The following is a 24,311-nucleotide window of genomic DNA, read 5'->3' as shown; positions in this document are numbered from 1 at the left end:
TATGATTCTGTTCTTGTTCTAGTTGTTTGCTTAGTTTGCTTTTGTTTTTGTTTTAGGTGTGGTTGTTATTAATTGTGAGTTTGTTGTCATTTTACTATTCATATTTTTTATCTTCTTTTTCTTAAATAAATCCCTTTAACATTTCATATAATAAGGGCTTGGTGATGATGAACTCCTTTAACTTGACCTTATCTGAGAAGCACTTTATCTTCCCTTCCATTCTAAATGATAGCTTTGCTGGATACAGTAATCTTGGATATAGATCTTTGCCTTTCATGACTTTGAATACTTCTTTCTAGCCCCTTCTTGCCTGTAAGGTCTCTTTTGAGAAATCAGCTGATCGTCTTATGGGAACTTCTTTGGAGGTAACTGTCTCCTATTCTCTTGCTCCTTGTAAGATTCTCTCCTTATCTTTAATCTTGGGTAATGTAATTATGATGTGCCTTGGTGTGTTCCTCCTTGGGTCTAGCTTCTTTGGGACTCTCTGAGCTTCCTGGAAGTCTATTTCCTTTGCCAGATTGTGGAAGTTCTCCTTCATTATTTTTTCAAATAAAATTTCAATTTCTTGTTCTTCCTCTTTTCCTTCTGGTACTCCTATAATTCAGATGTAAAGATGTCCTGGAGGTTCCTAAGCCTCTCCTCATTTTTTTGAATTCTTGGTTCTTCATTCTTTTCTGGTTGGATGTTTCTTTCTTCCTTCTGGTCCATACCATTGATTTGAGTCCCAGTTTCCTTCCCATAGCTATTGGTTCCCTGTACATTTTCCTTTGTTTCTCTTAGCATAGCCTTCATTTTTTCATCTAATTTGCGACCAAATTCAACCAATTCTGTGAGCATCCTGATTACCAGTGTTTTGAACTGTGCATCTGATAGGTTGGCTATCTCTTCATTGCTTAGTTATATTATTTCTGGAGCTTTGATCTGTTCTTTCCTTTGGGCCATTTTTTTTGTCTTGGTGCACCTGTTATGTAAAGGGGCAGAGCCTTAGGCACAGTGTGGGGGGCAACCCACAGAGCTGCCCTGTGATGTTGTATGTGGGGAAAGGGTCCAAGAGGGAACAGTGGCGCTTGCTCTGCTCTCTGCTGGCTTTCAGTCACTACCCCTGCTACCCACAAGCAAAGTGGGCCTTTCTGGTGCTGATTCCCATGTGGGTGGGTTTGTGTACATTCTAGGACCCTGTGGGTCTCTCAAAGGAACTCTCCTGTGAGGCTAGGAGTTTCTCCTGCTGCTGCTTCAACCCCCAAGGGGTCCTCAGTCAGTGGTTTGAGGCTTCATTTCCCCGAGCTGGAACCCTGGGGTTGCACGGTCTGTTTTGCTTTCCCTTTGTTCCTCCCGGTTTATTTGCGCTTGAATGTGGGACCGCAGGGTTGGCCAGCCACCGTTTTGCCGCGAGTCCTCTCCATCCAGCTGTGTGTCTCTGCCCCTCCTACTGGTCTAGATGAAAATGTCTTCTTTAACTCCTTGGTTGTTGCACTTCCATACAGCTCGATTTTCTGTCAGTTCTGGTTGTTTTTTGTTTTTAAATTGTTGTCCTCCTTTTGGCTGTGTGAAGAGGCACAATGTGTCTACCTACACCTCCACCTTGGCCAGAAGTCCCTAATTTTTTTTTTTAAGAGAGAGGGGAAGGGAAGGAGAAAGAGAGGGAGAGAAATATCAGTGTGTGGTTGCCTCTCGCATGCCCCCTACCGGGGCCTTGCCCACAACCCAGGCATATGCCCTGACTGGGAATTGAACCAGCGACCCTTTGCTGTACAGTCCACGCTCAATCCACTGAGCTACACCAGCCAGGCCTCAATTCTAATTTTTAACACCCATCACAATCTCTCCTTTGCCCCATGAGTTTTTAGTGTTGTTTTGGGGTTTTTTTTTTTTTAATTTTAAAAAGTCTATGGGAGCCCTGGCTGGTATAGCTCAGTGGATTGAGTGTAGACCCACGAACCAGAGGGTTCTAAGTTAAATTTCCAGTCAGGGCACATGGCTGGGTTGCCAGCCAGGTCCCCAGTAGGAGACGCTCGAGAGGCAACCACACACTGATGTCTCTCTCCCTCTCTTTCTCCTTCCCTTCCCCTCTCTCTAAAAATAAATAAATAAAATCTTTTTTAAAAAAGTCTATGGGAGGTTTTGTTTTGTTTCTCTTACTGATTTACAATACAATAATAACAGAACATGGTATGTATGAACTTGAGTGTGAAATGTATTGAGGTTAAGATATATGGTTAATTCTTTATGTGTTCCTGATAAGAATGGTTGATTTAAAATTGTTTTATACTTTTCGAGTTCTGGCCAAGATGGAGGCGTAGGTAGAAACCATTTGCTTCCTTGCACAACCAAAAGGAGAATAACAACCAATCTAAAATCAATAAACAACCAGAAGCGCCAGAAAATCCAACTGCATGAACTCTGACAACCAAAGAATTAAAGAAAGAATCAACCAGAACAACCAGACTGGTAAGACAGCAGACCTCATGGGCCAGCTCAGAAAAACTGAGGTGAGGTGGTGGACTGGGTGGGCGGGGCTGGCTGAAGGCAAAACTGGGACTCAGAGCTGACTGTGGATGACAGTGGGGGTTGCTGCAATGGGAGAGACTTCCAGTCTCACACGAGTTTGTTGGAAAGCAGGCCCAACAGGCAGCGCCACAGCACAGCAAAGAGGGTTGCCCCGCCCCCTTACAACCGATCAGCTGCACCAGGACAAAGAAATATGGCCCAAATGAAAGAACAGATCAAAACTCCAGAGAAAGAGCTAAGCAATGAGATGATAGCCAACCTAATTGACAGAGAATTTAAAGCCCTGGTAATCAAAATGCTCACAGATCTGATAGAGCTTGGTTGAAAAATGAAAAACAAATGAAAGATACCCAAAATGAAATAAAGCAAAATATTCAGGAAACCAACAGTGACAGGAAGGAAACCAGGACACAAAGCAATGATTTGGAACAAAAGGAAAAAATAAACATCCAACTGGAACAGAATAAAGAAATAAGAATTCAAAAAAGTGAAGAGAGACTTACAAACCTCTGGGGCAAACTGAAATGTTCCAATATCCGAATTATAGGGGTGCCAGAAGGAGAAGAACAAGAGCAAGAAATTGAAAACTTATTTGAACAAGTAATGAAAGAAAATTTCCCCAATCTGGCAAAGGAAATAGACTTCCAGGAAATTCAGGAAGCCCAGAGAGTCCCAAAGAAGTTGGTCCCAAAAAGGAACACACCAAAGCACATCATCATTAAGCTACCCAAGACTAAAGATTAGGAGAGAATCTTAAATACAGCAAAAGGAAAAGGAGAGTTACCAACAAAGGAGTGCTCATAAGCTATCAGCTGATTTCTCAAAAGAAAACTTGCAGGCAAGAAGGGGCTGGAAAGAAGTATTCCAAGCCATGAAAGGCAAGGACCTTCATCCAAGATAACTCTATCCAGCAAAGCTTTCATTTAGAATGGAAGGGCAGATAAAGTACTTCTCAGATAAGGTCAAGTTCAAGGAGTTCATCATCACCAAGCCATTATTATATGAAATGTTAAAGGGACTTATCTAAGAAAATGATAAAATACATGAACAACAAACTCACAACTATGAACAAATCTAAAACAAAAACAAAAGCAAACTAAGCAAACAACTAGAACAGGAACAGAATCAGAGAAATGGACATCACATGGAGGGATTTCAGTGGGGAAGGGGGAAGGGAGGAATAGGGGGGAAAAGGTACAGGGAAGAAGAAGCATAATTCGTAGGCATAAAACAGACGGGGAGAGAGAAAAATGGTATAGGAAACAGAGGACTGAAAGAATTTACATGTACAACCCATGGACATGAACTAAGGGGTGGAGAATACTGGAGGGCTGGGGGGCAGGGCAGAGTGGGGATAAACGGAGAAAAATTGGGAAAACTAATAGCATAATCAATAAAAAATACGTTAAAAAAAAGAATTCTAAGATGATGTTTAATTCTGAATGATCTTATTGTGATCCTAGGGTAATCTTGGAATCTCTTCAAGATTAAAATAAAATCTTGAATAAAATACAGTAAAATAGAAATTATATATATATATTATATTTTCATATTCTTCAAGAATTATGCTAAGGCTCCTATCTTATTAAATTTTTTAATTTCCAAAGGAAATAAAAATTGTTTTATAGTTTTCATTAAATTAGGTTTATTATCTGTGTTTTTTAAATATTCCTTATGCTCTTTTTTATCCTTATCTGAAGACATCATTTTTCTTTGTTGCTTTGAGAGAGAGAGTGTGAGAGAAAAACATTGATGGGAGAAAAGCATTGGTTGATTGCCTCTCGGACACTCCCAAACCAGGGTTCTGCGCCAGACTGGGGATCATTTGCCTCCAACCAGCAGCTGCAGGGCCCACACCCGGACCAGAGACCGAACATGAAACCTAGGTATGTGCCCTGACTGGAGTTGAACCCGCAACCTTTTGGTTACCAGATGATGCTATAACCAACTGGGCCAGGGCAAAATATTCTTTATTCTTAATGACTGTTTTATTTATTTGCTTCACCCATCAATGAAGATGATCTACGTGACCATGTAATTTGAGAGTGAAAAAAGGCACAAAAATAATTAACATTATATAATTACCTGAAATACCTATTGACAACTGTTTCAAAGGGACCTATAAAATTATTCTATTCAAAACTATTTTAAAAATAAAAGTCTTTAAAAATTTTAAAACTTATATTATCTGAACTTTAAAAAATAATATAAGCAGAAAAATTATGATTAAAACATACTTGAATACTTCAATCCATTTCTAAGCTTAATCTGTCCCTAATGCCATGTCATTGGTATTTTCTGAAAACTATGTTTTTCAATATGGTTTTACTATTTTTAATTTTTAAAGTAAAATTCCCTGCAACCTTCTTCAAAGTTTTATTTTTCTAGTCAAATGACTTGAAATTGCAAACCTCTTCATTTGATTCTTCTCTGTAGTCCACATTTCAAACTACTATTCTGTCTCTATAGTACTGAGGTGTCTGGTAAGCTCAAACTTTGCTGAATGGAGGTTATTTTCAAGTCCATTTTTTTCATATTAAAAACAAATAGCCCTAACATTTCCAGATACTGTCTTTTACCACCGCTCAGAGTACCTTTCTTCAACACACAATTTTTACAAATGAAACTTATCAGCCCTGACTGGTGTAGCTCAGTGGGTTGGGCTTGGCCCCATAAACCGAAAGGTCCCCAGTTTGATTCCCAGTTTGACATACTTGGCTTGCAGGCCAGGTTCCCTGGTAGGGGGGTGTTCAAGAGGCAACTGATCAATTTTTCTCTCCCTCTCTTTCTCCTTCCCTTCCCCTCTCTCTAAGTAAATAAATAAATAAAATCTTTTTAACATATAGGAAACTCATCAAATAAATTCTCCATTTATAATTCTTTGAATGTCAATGCTACAAAAACATAGGCAATTTTATTTATTTATTTCAATTTAATTCCTTTATGATGCAGAGTTCACATTTATCCAATTAAAAATAGGATCTGTAGCCCTTGCCAGGTGTCTCAGTTGACAGAAGCTTTGTTCTGTACACCAGAAGGCTGTGGGGTCAATCCCTGGTCAGGGCACATACCTGGTTTGGGTGTATACAGGAGGCAACTGATCGATGTTTCTCTCTCACATCAATGTTTCTCTCTCTCCTTTCCTCTGTCTCTAAAATCTATAAACATTTCCTCGGGTGAGGATAAAAAATATATATATAGGGCTGTAAAGCAAAGTTATAGAATTTCAAAATTAAATCTTTTATCATATTTGAGCGTTCAATTACTTATTTTGCTTAGTTTCCTCTTTGAGAGCCAGATTTCAACGTCTGCCTAGTTGTGGTTTGTTTTCAGTCATATGATTTGCTAAAAGCTTCCAGAGTTCAAGCTTTTTTTGGCACACCATTCACTGAATAAATTCATAAAAGATTTCCAACTTACTAAACAAAAGAACCCAAAACATACTGGACCCATGTACAAAACACCTGTTCATCATCAATGAGAACACAGGTTGATTTACAGAGCAGTTCTTCAGCGCACAGACGTTCCTGATGTCCGCTCGGTGACAGGCAACAAAGAAGTGCAGGCTGCTGTGCTCACTTTTTAAGAAATGGTTATTCGACATCAGCTTTCACTGCAGTTTTGTTGTTTGGTTACTTTGTGCATACATTTTTAAAAACTGGCAAATTCTGTCAAAACTACAGTGAGAAATCACTTCTCACCCATTAGAATGGTTATTATTTAAAATTAAAAAATAAATGTTAGATAATTTGAAAGTCTTGTGCACTGCTGTTAGTATCGTAAAATGGTGCAGCTCTGTGGACAACAGGATGGTGGTTCCTCAAAGCATCAAACAGAATTACCATATGATCCAGCAATTCCACCTTTGGGTACATCCACAAAAGATCTAAAAGCAGGGACTCAACCAGATATTTCTATACCAATGTTCACAGCAACATTACTCACAACAGCCAAAAGGCAGAAAAAAATCCAAATGTCCATGAACAGATAAAAGGATAAACAAAACGTGGTTTATACATGTAATGGAATCTTATCCTGCCTTCATAAGGAATAGAATTTTGATACATGCGACACACTGATGAACTATGAAGACATTAGGCTCAGGGATATAAACTATACATAAAAGGATATTTATGAGTCCACTTGCGTGAGGTTCCTATTCAAATTTATAGACACAGAACTAAACCAGTGGCTACCAGGAACTAGGAGGACGGGGGCGTGGGGAATCCTGTTTAAGTGTGGTTTCCATGCGAGATGACGACAGAGTTCCGGAGACGAGTGGTGGTGATGGCTGCACAATACAAGTATCCTTAATGCCACTGAAATGTACACCTTTCAAAGTGTTCAAAATGGTAAATTCAATGTTTTAATTGGTAAATTTTAACAAATATAATATGATCAATAGCTTGTTTGGACACAATCATGAATTATGTGTGTATCACAACAAATTCCAAGCATACTACTGCTCCATGGGTTCCTTATTTTAGGATATTTTCATCACAATATTTACCCAAATTTATACTCATACTGTTGCCACAAATCATTTTTTCTTCAATGTTGAATTTTTAAACTGAATTTGGATTAGTGTTCATCAGATGTTTCACCTTTGAGAGAATAGGTTTGCTTTGCTTTTGTAAACTGGCTAAAAAAAATCTTTTTAAATTCCCTTTTCAGGAATAAGCTTATCTGATATAAAACTCGCATCCTGGAACTGTTTTCCAAGTTTTCTGCTAATACACCCAGTACATGAACAGCTACCACTCCACTTTTTATATGTGCACAAAAAAACTCAGAATTGAAATTGCGTGAAGAAAATTTAAAAGAACTCTGATATAAATGCAAAATTATTATTCACAGAATGATGTTAATGTGTCCTGCACAACTGCATGCCCCAAACATCACCGGAACACTCTTCTTAAAACAACTATGAACTGCGAAGTAGATGATGTTGCTTTTTTAAAGTTTGTCTTCCAGTTTTCAGGGGGACATTATCATCACTCTGCCCCTCCCCCCACGGTAGATGGTAACATGAACATTTTACTCAATTACTAGTTCATCATCAATCTTTTTTTTTTTAAGATTTCCTTTCAGAGAGAGGGGAAGGGAGGAAGAAAGAGGGGAGAAACATGAAGGTTGCCTGTTGCAGTCCCCCAACTGGGGACCTGGCCTCCTACCTAGGCATGTGCTGTGACCAGATGCTGAACCCGTGACCTTTGGGTTCTCAGGCTGGCGCTCAATCCACTGAGCCACACCAGCCAGGGCAAAAGTATCTGCATTTTTAAAAATTAAAAATATACTTTAATTTTATTGTAATTCTTGTTGTCCCCATGGTTCATTGCAGAAGGCTTACCTGTCCTCACCAGGCTCCTAGGTCTAGGGATGGATGTGGCTGTAGCCCTCACGCACAGGTCTCAGGTTGTCCTCTATGCAGTGGCTTTTGTTTTAACTCTCCACTGTGCAAGTCCTTGGAGTTGGTCGAGAAACAGCCTTTAATTCCTGGGATGGCCACAACCCTAGGGCAGTCCACAGCTTCAATGTGCGCTCATCAGCCTGGTGGAGTTCCTTCACTTTCTTATAAATTCAGCTCTAAAAAAGATGTTGTTTCTTCTCTGTAAAATGGGGATGATGATGATGATGGTAGTATCAATTCTATAGAGCTAATATATGTAAAGCATTTGAAATAGTACCTGGCAAATAATTAGCACCATTAAAGTGTTAGATGTTACTCTTTTATCTAGTATTTTTATATACTTACTGCAGGAAGGTTTTAGGAAATTTTGAGTCCAGTACATCTGGATGTGGAGCATATTTATGTATTTTATAACAACTATTATTTGTATTAAACGTCTTGTTTCAGCAGCCAATTTACCACTGCATTGTCTTTACATAACTGTACCTTCCTGAAGTCACATAAGGAACATTTATGTATTGTAGAAAAATATGGTGTTCACTTATAAATATAAAATTTTGTGTAAGCTATGATTCAGCAGTTTTAAGTCTAAAGTCAACAAAGGGATCTGGGTTACCACCAGTCTTTCCTTCCTACAAAACAGACAAAATTGCTTAATTTCAATTTTATGAGAAATTTCATTTTTACTGATTAAAAATATGTTTGTGCCTGTATATGTATATACATATATGTACATACATGTATGTGTATGTACGTAAAAATACATTCAAATATTTGGATACGTTATTTTTTGTGTGTGTGACTTCATAGCTTGATATAAAAGAACTGTAAATTCAGTATACAAAGCAGTTAATATACTTGCTAAAAATCACCAATACAGTATGGGGCAAAAGTAGGTTTACAGTTATATGAGAAAGTTTACTCTTATATTACTTATTAATTATTATATTATTTTCCATACAAACAACTGTAAACCACTACTTTTTCCCAACCCTGTACTTTGGTTTTGCTGTACTTTTCATCATAATTTCTGGGACACTTCATATTAAGATTCTAGAAAAATAAAAGAAGACAATACTCCACTAAACAAAAGCAACTTGGGGGTGAGAAATGGAAGTTGTCTGTAGTGTAAAACCAAACCACAGCGTATGTTTAAGTTCTAAAGTATTTTTAGTTTAAACAATTCATAAAATTCCTTTTCCAAAAGCATGCCCACCATATTTTAAACATGTACCTTATATAACTAAAATAAATTTTTCTCCTTTTACCAAAAAAAAAGAAATCCTAGTGAAAGGATAATGTTATGTGAGGTGACAAGGTGCTTTGGACAGACCATATGAAAGTTGTGGTCTGCCCTATTTCCTCCGAGTAAAACTCCCAGCATAGAAATATGTGGCCTGCACCTATATATCTGCACCTTGTGGAACTCGTTGTGTAAGAAAATATTCTTCATAAATTTTGTAAGACTTTTTCCTGACCAAAAACGTACTCACTGTGTAGTAGTTGGGAAATATAGAAAAGTGTGAAAAAGAAAATAAATCTTACCACATAGAGATTCCTACAGGCAATATTCTGGTGTGGTTATTTTTTGTCTTTTTTCTAAGCATACAAAAATATAAACAAATACATATAAAAATGTGATTATATTATTTAATATGTGATAATAATAAATCAGAATGTAATATCCTTTTTTACTTTTTCCACTGGATAAAATGGTGTTGAGTTGCTTAACCTTCCCCTTATGTGTTCTTTATAAGGATTTATGATTTTCATGGCCAAAAAGCAACACCCTTTTCATTGAATAGATATAGCATAATATAAAGAATGGTATTTAGAATTTGATAGCTTTTAAAGTTTTACTTTATAAAAATAAAATTGTGTTTAAAACTTTAAAAGCTATAAAATTACGAGTATACATCACATTTTTGACAACCAGTGCTTCTCAAAACGCAAATCAACTGGTACATGTCTCTCTATGTTTTCATAACTCCTCAAAGGCTGGGAAGAGCCAACAATTTAGATACTACACGAGGCCGTATCTCAAGGCTCCATCTGAAAGTGACAGAGTCTGTATTGTCACACATGGATAACTGGAGGTCTGCTTGTGAAGTCCACATGCTGAACTCCTACAAGCTGTAAAACAGAGTTGATGGGTTTCTGATCCAATCTATTCCTATCACGATGTATAAAATGGATGTAGTGACCTAGAAGACAATAAGAATAAAAGGCAGAGGTTGGCATATATTATTATCTATTAGATTTACTGCTTACTAGAATCAAGGGAGCTTTTCAACTTTTAATTAGTCCAAAGGGAAAAATTAATTAACTGGAGTACATTATGTTCCATTGGTAATACCATAATTTTTAATTAAGGTAATAAAGCATGACAAGGATATGGTTAAATAAGAATAATATTTAATGTCTTATGAGATCCAAGGGGAAAGATTCTTAAATTATAACCTTCTATTAGGTTTTATTCAATGTAATTAAATAAAATGTCCTGTCAAAGAGGCAGAACATGAGAACTAACACAGATATCAAACTGGAAAATCACATCTGTTCTTTCTTTTTTATAATGTTTTATTTATTGGTTTTTTAGAGAGAGAGAAAGGAAAAGGGAGGGAAAGGGGAGGGGGAAAGAGAGGTATAGATAGATTTGTTGTTCCACTTATTTATGCATTCATCAGTTGTTTCGTGTATGTGCCCTGACTGGAGATGGAACCTGCAACTTTGGTGCACGGGGGCCACCCTCTAACCAACTGAGCTACCTGGCCAGGGCTGGTTTGGTTTTTTTTTTAACTTTTTTAATGCATTTATTCATTTTAGAAAGAGAGGGAGGGAGAAAGAGACATGAATGTGAGACAGAAACATGACTGGTTGCCTCTTATACATGCCTTGACCAGGGATCAAACCACAGCCTTTCGGTGTATAGGATGACACCCCAACAAACGGAGCCACACTGGCCAGGGCCAGGGCTGTTTCTTAAATGTAGTACTGGAGTAAATTACTTAAAAATATTCACTCCCGGAGAGAACCAAGATGGCGGCATAGGTAGACACACTGCGCCTCCTCGCACAACCAGAACTGACAGAGAATAGAATGGCAAGGGGGTCCGACACCAAGGAAATAAAAAATAAACATTCATCTAGACCGGTAGGAGGGGCGGAGACGGGCACCGGGGTGGAGAGGACTCTCGTAGCTGTGGCGGGACCGAGACTGGCGGAGTGTGGGACGAACGGCGCAGGCAGTCTGACCACTAGCAGACCCTGCGGCCCCACATTTGCACAGATAAACCGAGAGGGCCGGATTCGGAGTGGTGGAGAGCGGGGCAGGCAGAGTGCGGGTAGCACACCGCAGCCCCACATTCGAACATAGATAAACCGGACAAACAGCAGGGAGCGAAGCAGACCGCACAACCTAGGGCTCCAGCACGGGAAATAAAGCCTCAAACCTTTGATTGAAAACGCCCCTGGGAGTTCGGGCGGCAGCAGGAGAGACTCCCAGCCTCACGGGAGAGGTCGTTGGAGAGACCCACTCGGGAACCAGCACCAGTTTGATTGTGGGTATCGGAGTGAAAGATTGAAATCCGGAGGAGAGTGAGGGGGGCGCCATTGCTCCCTCTCGGCCCCTCCCCCACGTACAGCATCACAGGGCAGCAACCAGTGTTACCCCCCCCTGGTGAACACCTAAGGCTCCGCCCCTTAAAGTAACAGATGCGCCAAGTCAAAAAAAGAAAAAAAAATGGCCCAAATGACAGAACACTTCAAAGCTCCAGAAAAAATACAACTAAGCGACGAAGAGATAGCCAACCTATCGGATGCACAGTTCAAAGCACTGGTTATCAATATGCTCACAGAATTGGTTGAATCTGTTCGAAAAGTAGATGAAAAAATGAAGCCTATGCTAAGAGAAACAAAGGAAAATGTACAGGGAACCAATAGTGATGCAAAGGAAACTGGGACTCAAATCAACGGTGTGGACCAGAAGGAAGAAAGGAACATCCAACCAGAAAAGAATGAAGAAACAAGAATTCGGAAAAATGAGGAGAGGCTTAGGAACCTCCAGGACATCTTGAAACATTCCAACATCCGATTTATAGGGGTGCCAGGAGAAGAGGAAGAACAAAAAATTGAAAACTTATTTGAACAAATAATGAAGGAGAACTTCCCTAATCTGGCAAAGGAAACAGACTTCCAGGAAGTCCAGGAAGCTCAGAGAGTCCCAAAGAAGCTAGACCCAAGGAGGAACACACCAAAGCACATCATAATTACATTACCCAAGATTAAACGCAAGGACCTACATCCAAGATTACTGTATCCAGCAAAGCTATCATTTAGAATGGAAGGGAAGATCAAGTGCTTCTCAGATAAGGTCAAGTTAAAGAAGTTCATCATCACCAAGCCCTTATTATATGAAATATTAAAGGGAGTTACCTAAGAAAAAGAAGATAAAAAATAGGAACAGTCAAAATGACAGCAAACTCACAGTTATTAACAACCACACCTAAAACCAAAACAAAAGAAAACTAAGCAAACAACTAGAACAGAAACAGAACCACAGAAATGGAGATCACATGGAGGGTTGTCAATAGGGGAGTGGGAGGGGGAGAGGGGGGGAAAGGTACAGAGAATAAGTAGCATAGATGATAGGTGGAAAATAGACAGGGGGAGGGTAAGAATAGTGTAGGAAATGTAGAAGCCAAAGAACTTATATACATGACCCATGGACATGAACTATATGGGGGGAATGTGGGAGGGAGGGGATGGGCAGGATGGAGTGGAGTTGGGGGGGGAATGGGACAACTGTAATAGCATAATCAATAAATATATTTTTAAAAAATTAAAAAAAAATTCACTCCCAAACACTGATTTAATAGGCTATCTGCATCATAACTACAGACCAAAAGAGGCTGAAAATAAGGACACTAAGACAATCAGGTCCTTAGATGTTTACAATCCTTTTATCTGCTACAATATAAAAGTCATAATTTATAGTTTAGTTCTCTCTATTTTGATTCTTAAGCTCAAAATCAGAATTTTAACTTAAAACATTGGATTAAGGAAACATTATGGGCATGTTTTCTGCATTACACTTATCTGCTGTCTACAGTCATCACTATAGATTTAATATAATAAATTGGCTTATTATCAAATAATGCAAATAAAGCAAGATAAAATACTGGGTTAACCATGACACAGATTTTTATAAATAAGTACACCTAGTTCTTTCCTTAGAGAAGCTACATTTTTAAGTATGTTCTCAACCCGGGACACAAATGACAATCTCCCTGCACTCTTCATTCTTACACAACTGAATGTGTGGTCAAATGATGCCAAGACATGGAGATGAGGACTCAGAAAAACACCTTCCAGGGCTGAGGATGGAAATGAGTCATTCAGAAATATAGCTCAATGTTGTTCCGGGCTAGTTTATAGGATTCATTCTCACAAAACACGGCTTAGTGTTCTTAGTTAACTGTAGTGTTCCAGATGCAAAAAGCCCCACAGTTATAATGCTTGGTCAAAATACTCTTTGTAAAGACTTCCATTTAACTATCTGGAATTTATTAAAGTGAATGTAAATTTTATAACTCTTAGAAGCTATGCTCACTAACGTGGACAATTTTTGTAATCCTCACCCAATGTTAACTTATTAATTTTAGAGAGAGAGGAAAGGAAAGAGAAAAACATCAATCGGTTGCTTCCTGTTACCCATCCCAAAAGAGAATCAAATCTGCAACCTAGGAATGGATCCTGACCGGGAATCGAACTCTCAAACTTTCAGTGTATGGGACAACTCCAGGTGACTGAGCCACCCAGCTAGGGCAAATGTAGACTATTTTACTTTATTTTAATTTATTTTTAGAGAGAGGGGAAGAAAGGGAGAAAGAGGAGAGAATCAGTGATGTGAGAAACATTAATTGCCCCAACCAGGGACTGAACCTGCAACCCAGGCATGTGCCCTGATGGGGAATCAAACTGGTGACCTTTCACTTTGTGGGACAATGCCCAACCAACTGAGTCACACCGGTTAAGACAAATGTAGACAATTTTAAAGAGGAAGAACTAAGAAAAAATAGTTTACAATATAGTGATAGGTATTTTGACACTATCATGGGTGGGTGTTTGTCCCTGAGTGCAATACTTGAACATGGTAAAGATTCAACACAACTGTTTAGCAGAGTGGGGACACAGGAACTTCAGGTGGTCCAAACTGCTCAACAAAGCTATTTACAGCATATGGTTTACAATAACTGTTATTGAATGAGCTGACCCTGGGGCTGACTTGCTGTCTGACACTGAGCAAGGCTCCTAGTTTTGAGAGATGTAATTAACTAGACTGATTCATTTATTGACCAAAAAAAAAGGTGCTTGATGACTTTTTCCTACTTGGAAATACTCACCTCCACTGAATTTTTTCAAGTGTTATAGCCATATACAGTTCACCAAACCAAGACTGGCTTTTCCTATCCCAAATATGTGAAAACACTCGGGCTTGGAATGATGGACCCATTACATCCAATAAATAGGCAGACATCAAAACACAAACAAGTCTTTGGCAACAAAAGGTGCCCCCTACGAAAGCACAGCATCCTGAATGGTACAATGTCAAGTCGCCCATTTTTACGTGGTTGTCATTTTATGAAGAAAGCAGGAGGCCTCTGGACTTCTAAAAGGCACGAGAGGTGTCCTGCTGGGTCTGGGCTTTGATGCTTACCTGGACCTAAAATGAGGGTTCCACCCTGCTGAACTGGATCTCCTTGAAAATCAAAAAGAGGGCCAGTCACTGCCCGCCACAGGCTCCAAATGCTTCCTGAGAGTATATTTGACTTTACATGGGGGCTCTGTCCTAAAATATTAGAAAGTGTCTTTAGATGTTATCACTTTATATTCAATTAGATATTTAAAAAGATAATGTTAGTACTTCTATAAAACATTCTTTTTGTGTCCTCTTAACTTTTGACTTTTTTTTTCTTCAAAGAACAGTTTCTCAGCCTTTCACTGCTGATGTTTTAGACCAGATAGTTCTTTGTCCTGTGCAACGTAGGGTGTTTAGCAGCACCCTTGACCTCTGTACCCATCAGATGCCATAGCACCCACCATCCTCCAAGTTGTGACAACTACAAATGTCTCTAGACAATGTCAGCTGTCCCCTGGAGAGAAAAACTGTCCCAGGTTGAGGACTTCTGCTTGAAAGGAAAAAGTGATGACAGACCCAGGTCATTATCTGCCATGAAAACTGTGGGCTACAGACTTCTCAAACTGGTGGTGCTTTCCTTTTAAATTCCCCATTCATACATTGCTTAGTCTCTAACCTACATATCGGTAGCTCCATCCCTTCTCAAGAAACATTGCAGCACACTGTTATATGCTGGTCAGAATCTGTTTCTTCTTTCCGGGCTCACAGCTGAACTACATCTCCCAGTCTTCCTGGTAGTTTGGTATGGCACGTAGCTATGTTCTAACCAATGAGTAAAATGATGTGTGACAGCTCCTAAAATCTGCCACAAGTGATTCTCCCCGTTTCTTCTATACTCTTGGGAGCCTGGGGCTGAAAATGGCAGAGCCACAAGATGGAAGGAGCCTGGATCCCTCCACATGGTGTCCCTAAATTGCTACTTGGACACAAGGCACCCAAATGGATGCACCATTCTTGAAATGGAAAGAAAAGGAAATAACCTTTGACCATGTTATGCTACTGAGACTTTGGGAAGTAGCTATGTAACTATGGCAGCTACCTCTCCATCTTTCCTTGGCTGTCAGTTTTTCTATTTGCTTTCTCACACTGACTGATACTCTACTTCCACTCTTTGAGGTGCTCATCAGCCTGGTGGAGTTTCTTCACTTTCTTATAAATTCAGCTCTAAAAAAGATGTTGTTTCTTCTCTGTAAAATGGGGATGATAACAATGATGATGATGGTAGTATCAATTCTATAGAGCTAATATATGTAAAGCATTTGAAATAGTTTTTTCTTTGAGTGAAGAAACTCACTCACTTTATCCTTCATGTAACTTATGTTTCTCCTATCCCTGTCTTTTATGACTTGCTTTTAACTTTTTATGTTGATGATTATGCTGCCTTTGACCTGCCTGACTTCTTAATATTCCCAGATACCTATTATTTTCCTCTGTCCCTTGAACTTTTCTATTTCTTTCATGTTTACATTAGAATGGACATACCAAGAAACAAATACAGGTTCATTAGCCTGAAGATATGAGGAAAAGACATGTTTACTGTTTTATAGGATTCTATGCCTACAATAAATGAAATCCAAACTATCTCCTTATGTCAAAGAAAGAGTCATTTGATATTTTTAAAATACTAGAAATTCAACTGAAGGAGATTCCACAACCTAGAATTTAACAATCTTTTCTGTGAAGCAGACTCTGATTTTGCCAGTTTGAATTTAGTTCTAATGCATAAAACTCCTGTTTTTCCGTTTTCTTTCCTGTTTACTTTGATTCTTAGACTTAAGATCAGAATCTTAGAACACTAGGTTAAGTAAATATTGTAAGAGGCATGTTTTCCGCATCGTACTTGTCTTGCATCTATAGTCATCACTGTAGATTTAATATCATAAATTAGCTTCTTATCAAATAAGGGAAAATGAAATACTACTGGGGAAACCCATAACTCCCTTCCATTTAATGGCTTTACTTTCTTACTCTTTTTCTTTATAAAATGTCCCATTAATTTAACATTATAATTGTACTGTAGTTTTTAGTGTGTTGATTTCAAGTAGGACTATTCTGAGACTGATTCTGAGATTCATACTGTTTTACGGAGAAACTTTTAAAAATTATTTTATAAGAACCTAATATTTTCCGTTTGGAAATACAGTACTTTAGCACAGATCAAAGAAGTTTCAAAGATTTGACTATACCTTCTCTTACAATCACAAGGGTATACTGTGTTTAGAATTCAACTGTTTTCTTTGCAGTTCTGTATCTTTGTTGTGGCAATGCATGGTGAGGTGTTATTAAAGTGAAAACCACAATTCACAGCTCAGGTGCTAAATGGTGCAGAGACCTTACACATGCGGAGCCTCTGTTATAGTCCAAAGAGTACAGTCCACAAGTGGTACTGTTGAAATTTCCTACACTAAAGAGAGAAAAAGAGCAAACTCTGTGTTTATGCTAGCTCATCAATAGTTTTAATAAAGTTTAAGTTGCTTTCTTTAAAAACATCAGTAAATGGGCCATGTCAACTCTATCTCATAAATAGCTCCCCAATCCATCCCCTCCTGTCCATCCACCTCTACTTCAGGCCCTGTCACTTCTTTCGAGCCTTGTCACAAACTGGCTCTGGTTGGTGAGTTCCAATGCCTTCTCCACTGGGGATATGTGACTATCACTTGTCCACCTCAAATACTTGCATGACTGACTCCTCCACTGCCTCCAGAACAGGTCCAAACTCTTTGGCTTGTCACCCATACTTGGCATAAATGGCTACAACCTGTCCGTTGGCTCACACCAATTCCCAAACTGGCTCTTAGACTCTGGCCAGATGCAGGGCCCTGCACTTCTTCTCAAGAGTCAAGTTTTAGCATGTCTGTGTGCTTTTGCATGTGCTCTCTGTCAGCAGCACCCTTTCCCAGCCTCATTTCACACAGCTAACTCCTTTAAGGTTGAGCTTAGACAACACCTCCTCTGAGAAGCCTTCCCAGATATTCGCTCCCTCAGATTTCAGGCACAGGTATTACCAGAACATGTTCTCTTTTACAAGCCCTTAATCTGGGTTGTAATTAGCTGTTTGCTTCTGTCACTCAGTATATTATGAGCTTTGGGATGGCATGGGCTGTGTCTTTTATCGCTACCTTCTTGAAGCATCCAACACAGTGGTTGTCAACAAACAAGAGCTCAATATTTGTTGAGAATTAATGATTTGAGTTCAAGTTGAGTTCTCTTATCTGGCATTTCAGAAGCCAAGTTTTTCCTACCTAAAACATATTAACAGTTCACCTAAATGCATAAAGCTTATTAAACTCTATTAATTATAAAAGAATTGTGCTAAGGGCAAGGAATGTTTTATTCACCTTCATAAAGGTGAATAAAACATCAAACTCTTCAACTAACTATACTCCCGGCCACTTTACATGCAATAACTGAATATATAATGACATACAAGGTGCTATTAAAATACAATGAGGGAAGCAATTACCTCTGCTTGAAGAGCTATTAAGAGTCCCTTTGAGTTGGGCTTCACATGAAAACAGATTTCATCACTTAAAGAACATAGAGTATTCAAAGTTGTGATGATGAGGTATAAAAATATATTAGCTTAAGCAATTATTTTTTAATTACAAAAGTAAAATGTACTCATTGTAAAAACATGTAAGCACTGCAATATCTTTTAAAACCTTTTTCATTGTATTCACATATGCACACTACAGATCTTTATGTTTGTGAAATGGTTCTTGTTTTCACAAAACTAATCGTTGAAAATATTGCCTTGCAACTTGTTTTTTAACTTCATTTAGTACTTTACAAACAGCTTTCCATGTCATTACACCCAGGAAACGAATCTTTTAGAGCCTGGCGTGTCTGGACCACTTAGGAGAGTCATAAAAAGCAGCCTGATTTATGAATTTACCCTTTGTTTCCCTATGCGTGGATTCAAATGTAAAAATACACCATCAGCGTTTTCTACTGAGACTCGTGGTGTGTTACCTGAGGAGGTAATCTCTTCACCTCTTTTCATTCCCAATCTTTTATAAATTTCTCTCTCAGGATCAACATAGATTTCATGACAATACCCAGTCAGTTTGCAGAAAGGCTACAAAAAGAAAATATTTGGGATTTTTATAAGAAATAAATGAGAGAAAAGTAATTATAATCTAAATTTTAGTAAATTTAACCTATAGTTAGTGCTTCAAATCATATAATTTTTACGTGTTAGTTTTTCAATTTGTGATACATTTACCTCAATATGATGGTAGGATGACTGTCCAATCACTATAAGGGTGACATTTGCCTCCTTTAGGAGTAAAAAACACATGTACATACTATTAGAAATTATGTTTTCTACAACTTCCCCTTGTCCAACTCTTTTTGTTACATTCTAATGCCATCTATAGGTTTTTAGAAGAATGGAATAAACAGCAAAATTCTATGCATCAAAGCAAAGAAATATATGCTAAAATGTTTAACGCAGATGAACTTTAAAATAATAGTCAATAATTCTCTGTACTCCTCCCAAAAGTATACTTTAAAAAAGAATAAAAATTATTAAAGTAGAGTTTTATTTTTTCACATCCCTATTGTTAAGGTCTGCTGAAAACAGACCTGAGTTTTACAAAGGCTGCCTAATGCCTGGGGACAACCTCTATGTGCCTGAATAAAAACACATGTGTTTGGCTGTCTCAGGGATATGGAATCTGTACAAATCCAATTTTTCACCTTCAAGACATATTAATGTTTTCCTATAATGAGGAACTGTTTGGAGTGTTTCTATGACAAAAATAAAGAAAAGAAACACAAGTAATTGCCAGCATTTGTGCTTTTGGTCATTATCATTCAACAGTTATGAATAGGCAGGCTAGTAGGTAACACCAAAATTACCACTATGGATAGTGTGCTTAGAAGCAGGCAGTACCCAACACATTAAGACAGAAACAGATCTCTAAAGTATATCTCCCCTTTTGGGAGGTTCTGGAGAGAGGAGTGGGAAAGTAATAATCTGGATTTGTCAGCATGTGGGCCGGAAAGGCAGTGCACTCCCCACCCGACCCTACTACACTTAAAAATGACGGCTGACTTTCACAGGGTCGCCCTGAAGCAGGGCACGCTGCTGCTCGGGAACTCAGTCTCAGGAACTTACTCGTAAGAAACTCTTGGGGATTTTGGCTAGATCTTCTACGTATTCCTTGCAGGTGTAACACAGGAAATGCTGAAATCCCAACAGGGCAAAAAGAACAAGTTAGCAACTAACACTCTCAGGGTCCAGAAAGGACCCAGTACTTCGTGTCCTGTTACTCTAACTCAGCACCCACGGTGGGTGGGAAAAGGTGTCAAGGGGCGCCCAAAGCGCAGTAAAACTGGGCCGCACCCAGCCCCTGCTAGGCCTCCTCGCTTGCTGAGAAAATGACATTGGCTCGGCGGGCTATTTGTCCCTTCCCGTTACCGGAAGCGAGAGGCCGCTTCACGTGCAGGCCGCCTCTAGTGGACGACAACAGAAAGGACCCGGCGGGCACCGCTCTCGACCCGGGTCCCTCGTCAGAGGGTCCCGACGGGCCCCGAGCCGAGGTCGTGCAAGCAACCTCCATCCCAGCCAGCAGGCGACGTCCCGGCCCGCGCTCACCCGCACGAAGACGACGACGGCCCGGCGCTCCCGAAACAGCGCACCGAACGGCACCCGCCTCCCGGACGCGTCCAGCACGGGAAGCTCGGCCACGGCGGCCGCCAGTGGTTGTTGGCGTTCCGGGCCGCTTGGGTCCGGGGCAGCGGCGGTTCGGCCGCTGACCTGCCGCGTGACCGGCGCCAGGGCTGGGGCAGCCATCGCGCCCGGCTTCCGCGGGCCCGAATTCAGGCTGGCCGGAGCGGGCAGGACCTGGAGGCGGGCCAGACAGGTCTCTACCGAGTTGGGAGCCAAGGACCCAGCGCAATCCCGGCTGATCTCCGGGGAGGCGGGGCTGTGCGGAGTCCCCTTCTGCACCGGCGCAGGGCGGGGGTGGGCGGGTAACCGCCGCGTTGGCCTGCGCTTGGCTGGCCGCTCCGAGGTGGGGCCTTGCGGGACTCGGTTTCTACGCGGCTCTGCAGGTTTGGTTGCTGCAGGAAAGTGCACACAGCCTGAGCGATTCTGATACAGGCACTCCTGGTAGAAAGAGTGAGATGGACCCTTTGCAAGATGGTGTAGTTTAGGAAGAATGCAGTCCCTACCCTTCATAGCAGCTTGGGCTGATGTTAGTTCTTACCTATTCAGTTGAACCAAGGATTACCGAGGATTTTTTTTTTTAACCCAGGACAACCATATCTAGGATCCAAAAGAATTATTGTTTTAACTTATATTCCGCTTTTAACCCACCCCCCTCCCCAGTTTTGCCCCAGTTTCTTTTCTGAGTTATCTAACAGTGTCATATACAGATCTTAAGTGTCGCGTTCAATTAAATTAAAGAATTTCCAACATTTTAGCATGGCATTTTAAACATGTCCAAAAAGTTGAAAGAATTTCACAATGAACACTGCTATATCTACCGCCAAGATTCTTGGCATTTTATGCTACTCTCTATCACGTATCCGTCCACAGTTAGGTGAGTTTTGCCTGATTATCCACCCCTCTATGAAAATACAGCACATTTTCATCACAGGATAAAATTCCCCCAGTACTACTTTTAAAAGCTGATAATAAACCTACTTTAGAAATGTACCTAGTAGGTTTATGGGGTGATCACTTTATAACATATAAATATCTAACCCCTGAAACCAATATAATTTTGACTGTCAACAGTCAACTCTCAATGAAAAAAATTTTATAAAAATAAACAGAATATTTTAAATATCTGAGGAAAATAGAGGTTATTGGCCTGACATCTTGCATGTAAGTGGAGACAGTGTGCGATTTCACTTTATACTACATTTTTTCCAGTACATTTCTTTGAGTGATGTTATATCTTTGTAAAGCTGGATTTTCAACAGTTGTGATAAAAATCCAAAACCACACAAAAATCACTGTGGAACAGGAAACAAGGATGGCGGGGTCTGATCTGATTTTAAGGTTTGAGAAGTTATATAGTGGCCAACAGGCACGCACATCCTGGAATGAAACAAAAATATTAATTTTTCTTGAAATTTATGGGTGTATCTTCAAACAACTACTAAGTTGTTCAGACATAAACACTAAGTTGTTTGGACCCAACTTCTAAATAAAGGGAATGATAGGAATTTATTTTGGCCCAAGGGTGCTGTGGATGAACTACTGAGAACTTGAGTGTGCTGTGAACCAAGAATGATTGGGAACCTCTGAATTAGATGATAAGTTCCTTGCCTTCTGCAGCACTGTAATAGCTTCACAGACTGGCAGGAGGCCTGGCATATAGTAGGCCTCCAGTATAATTGGTGAATGCATGCCATGGGCCAGAAGTGGTGGTGCTAGGAGAGCTCTTACCAGCCGGGGTGGATCCAATGTAAATGGGAGGAGAGCAGCCATAGTGCTTGGTAAGACCCATGTTTCCTACTAGTTGAGACAGGTAGGGCATGGCTCAGAGGACACATCCCACTGCAGCCTGGCCAGTCCACAGAAACTCATCAACCTAACACCCAGCCAGTTCTATGTCCACTCAGATTATTCCTGAGATGAGCCTCCCCCGAATGTAGATGCCGGGCCTTCTATGGCTTAATTGTCAAACATGGGCTCTAACCCCAGTTTTTACATCAGTCTCCCAACAACTCCCCTAGACTCCCTGGTTGAACCTGGGAATGTGTTAATTCATCAACTATTCCAGCCCAATTTGGAAACCTTGACCTTCTAGCTTCTGGTTATCTGATGCAGTGCACATTTTAATTTTCTAAAGCATTTGTCACAATTTTGATTAGTTATAGGCATACCTCAGAGATATTGAGGGTTTGGTTCCAAACCACCATAATAAAACAAATATCACAATAAAGCAAGTCACATAATTTTTTTTGTTTCCTAGTGCATACAAAAGTTATGTTTACACTATACTGTAACCTACTGAGTATGTAATATGTCTAAAAAAGGTATGTACCTTTATTAAAAATACTTTATTGCTAAAAAATGCAAACCATCAGCTGAGTCTTCAGTTAGTCCTAATCTTTCATTATTATTATTTGAAATATTGTGAGAATTACCAAAACATAACACAAAGACACGAAGTGAGCAAATGCTGTTGGAAAAATGGCACTAGTACACTTGCTCTAGTCTACTGCTCGACGCAGGGTTGCCACAAACCTGCAATTTATAAAATATGCAGTATCTGTAACGTACGGTAAAGCGAAGCACAATAAAATGTATGCCTGTATTTGTTTCTTGTCCATTTCCTTTTTAAAATATATTTTATTGATTATGCTATTACAGTTGTCCCATTTTTTTCTCCACTTTATTCCCCTTTATCCTGCACCCACCTCCCACCAGCATTCCCCTGCCCTCCTTAGTTCATGTGCATGGGTCATACATGTAAGTTCTGTGGCTTCTCCATTTCCTATACTATTGTTAACCTCCCCCTGTCTATTTTCCACCTATCATTTATGCTACTTATTCCCTGTACCTTTTCTCCCATTCTCCCCCTCCCTGCTGATAACCCTCCATGTGATCTCCATTTCTCTGACTCTGTTCCTGTTCTAGTTGTTTGCTTAGTTTGTTTTTGTTTTGTTTTTTTAGGTTCAATTGTTGGTAGTTGTGAGTTTGTTGTCATTTTACTGTTCATTGTCTTGATCCTTTCTTTTTCTTAGATAAATCCCTTTAACATTTCATATAATAAGGGCTTAGTGATGATGAACTCCTTGAACTTGACCTTATCTGGGAAGCACTTTTTCTGGCCTTCCATTCTAAAAGATAGCTTTGCTGGATAGACTAATCTTGGACTTAAGTCCCTGCCTTTCATGACTTTGAATACTTCTTGCCAGCCCCTTCTTGCCTGCAAAGTTTCTTTTGAGAAATGAGCTGACAGTCTTATGGGAACTTCTTTGGAGGTAACTGTCTCCTATTCTCTTGCTGCTTTTAAGATTTTCTCCTTATCTTTAATCTTGGGTAATGTAATCATGATGTTTCTTGGTGTGTGCTTCCTTGAGTTCAGCTGCTTTGGGACTTTCTGAGCTTCCTGGACTTCCTGGAAGTCTATTTCCTTTGCCAGATTAGGAAAGTTCTCCTTCATTATCTTTTCAAATAGGTTTTCAATTTCTTGCTCTCCCTCTTCTCCTTCTGGCACCCCTATGATGCAGATGTTGGAACATTTAAAATTGTTGTGGAGGTTCCTAAGCCTCTCCTCATTTTTTGAATTTTGGTTTCTTCATTCTGTTCTGGTTGAATGTTTATCTCGTCCTTCTGCTCCAAACCGTTGATTTGAGTCCCAGTTTCCTTCCCTTCACTGTTGGTTCCCTGTAGATTTTTCTTGATTTCACTTTTTCCTCTATTTTGTGACCATACTCTGCCACTTCTGTGAGCATCATGACTACCAGTGTTTTGAACTGTGCATCTGATAGGTTGTCTATCTCTTCATCACTTAGTTCTATTTTTGGAGCTTTGATCTGTTCTTTCATTTGGGTCATATTTCTTTGTCTCGGCACACCTGTTACATTGTTAGGGGCAGAGCCTTAGGTATTCCACAGGGTGGGGCAACCCTCTGCTAGGTTGTGGCGCTGTATGTGAGGGCGGAGGGGTTAGAGAGGATACAATGCTGTTTGCTCAGCTCTCGGTGACATTCAGCCACTTCCCAAT

General features: G+C 39.7%; 1 protein-coding gene across 8 annotated transcripts in view; it reads right to left on the bottom strand.

Annotated features, from left to right (window-relative positions):
* Window positions 1-20,534, bottom strand: part of PRXL2C (peroxiredoxin like 2C) — a 33,766-nt gene extending 13,232 nt beyond the window's left edge. For 2 of the 8 annotated variants that reach the window (XM_071221634.1, XM_045193673.2), the window contains exons 1-6: window positions 20,220-20,534; window positions 19,740-19,808; window positions 18,843-18,896; window positions 18,590-18,695; window positions 14,636-14,767; window positions 7,859-10,122 (exon numbers count right to left, since the gene is read on the bottom strand). In XM_071221634.1, the coding sequence (XP_071077735.1) occupies window positions 9,995-10,122; window positions 14,636-14,767; window positions 18,590-18,695; window positions 18,843-18,896; window positions 19,740-19,808; window positions 20,220-20,417 (687 nt within the window). In that variant the 5' untranslated portion in view covers window positions 20,418-20,534 and the 3' untranslated portion in view covers window positions 7,859-9,994. Of the gene's footprint in view, window positions 1-1,652; window positions 10,123-14,635; window positions 14,768-18,589; window positions 18,696-18,842; window positions 18,897-19,739; window positions 19,809-20,219 lie in introns of those variants that run through there. The other 6 variants (XM_053925089.2, XM_053925097.2, XM_053925087.1 and 3 more) reach the window with 6 other exon arrangements.
* Window positions 20,535-24,311: the final 3,777 nt, after the last annotated feature.

Source organism: Desmodus rotundus, chromosome 1 (genome assembly GCF_022682495.2).
Source record: "Desmodus rotundus isolate HL8 chromosome 1, HLdesRot8A.1, whole genome shotgun sequence".
NCBI classification, from domain to species: Eukaryota; Metazoa; Chordata; class Mammalia; order Chiroptera; family Phyllostomidae; genus Desmodus; species Desmodus rotundus.
Note: the sequence above shows the minus strand (reverse complement) of the source record. Positions and strands in the feature narration are given on the sequence as shown.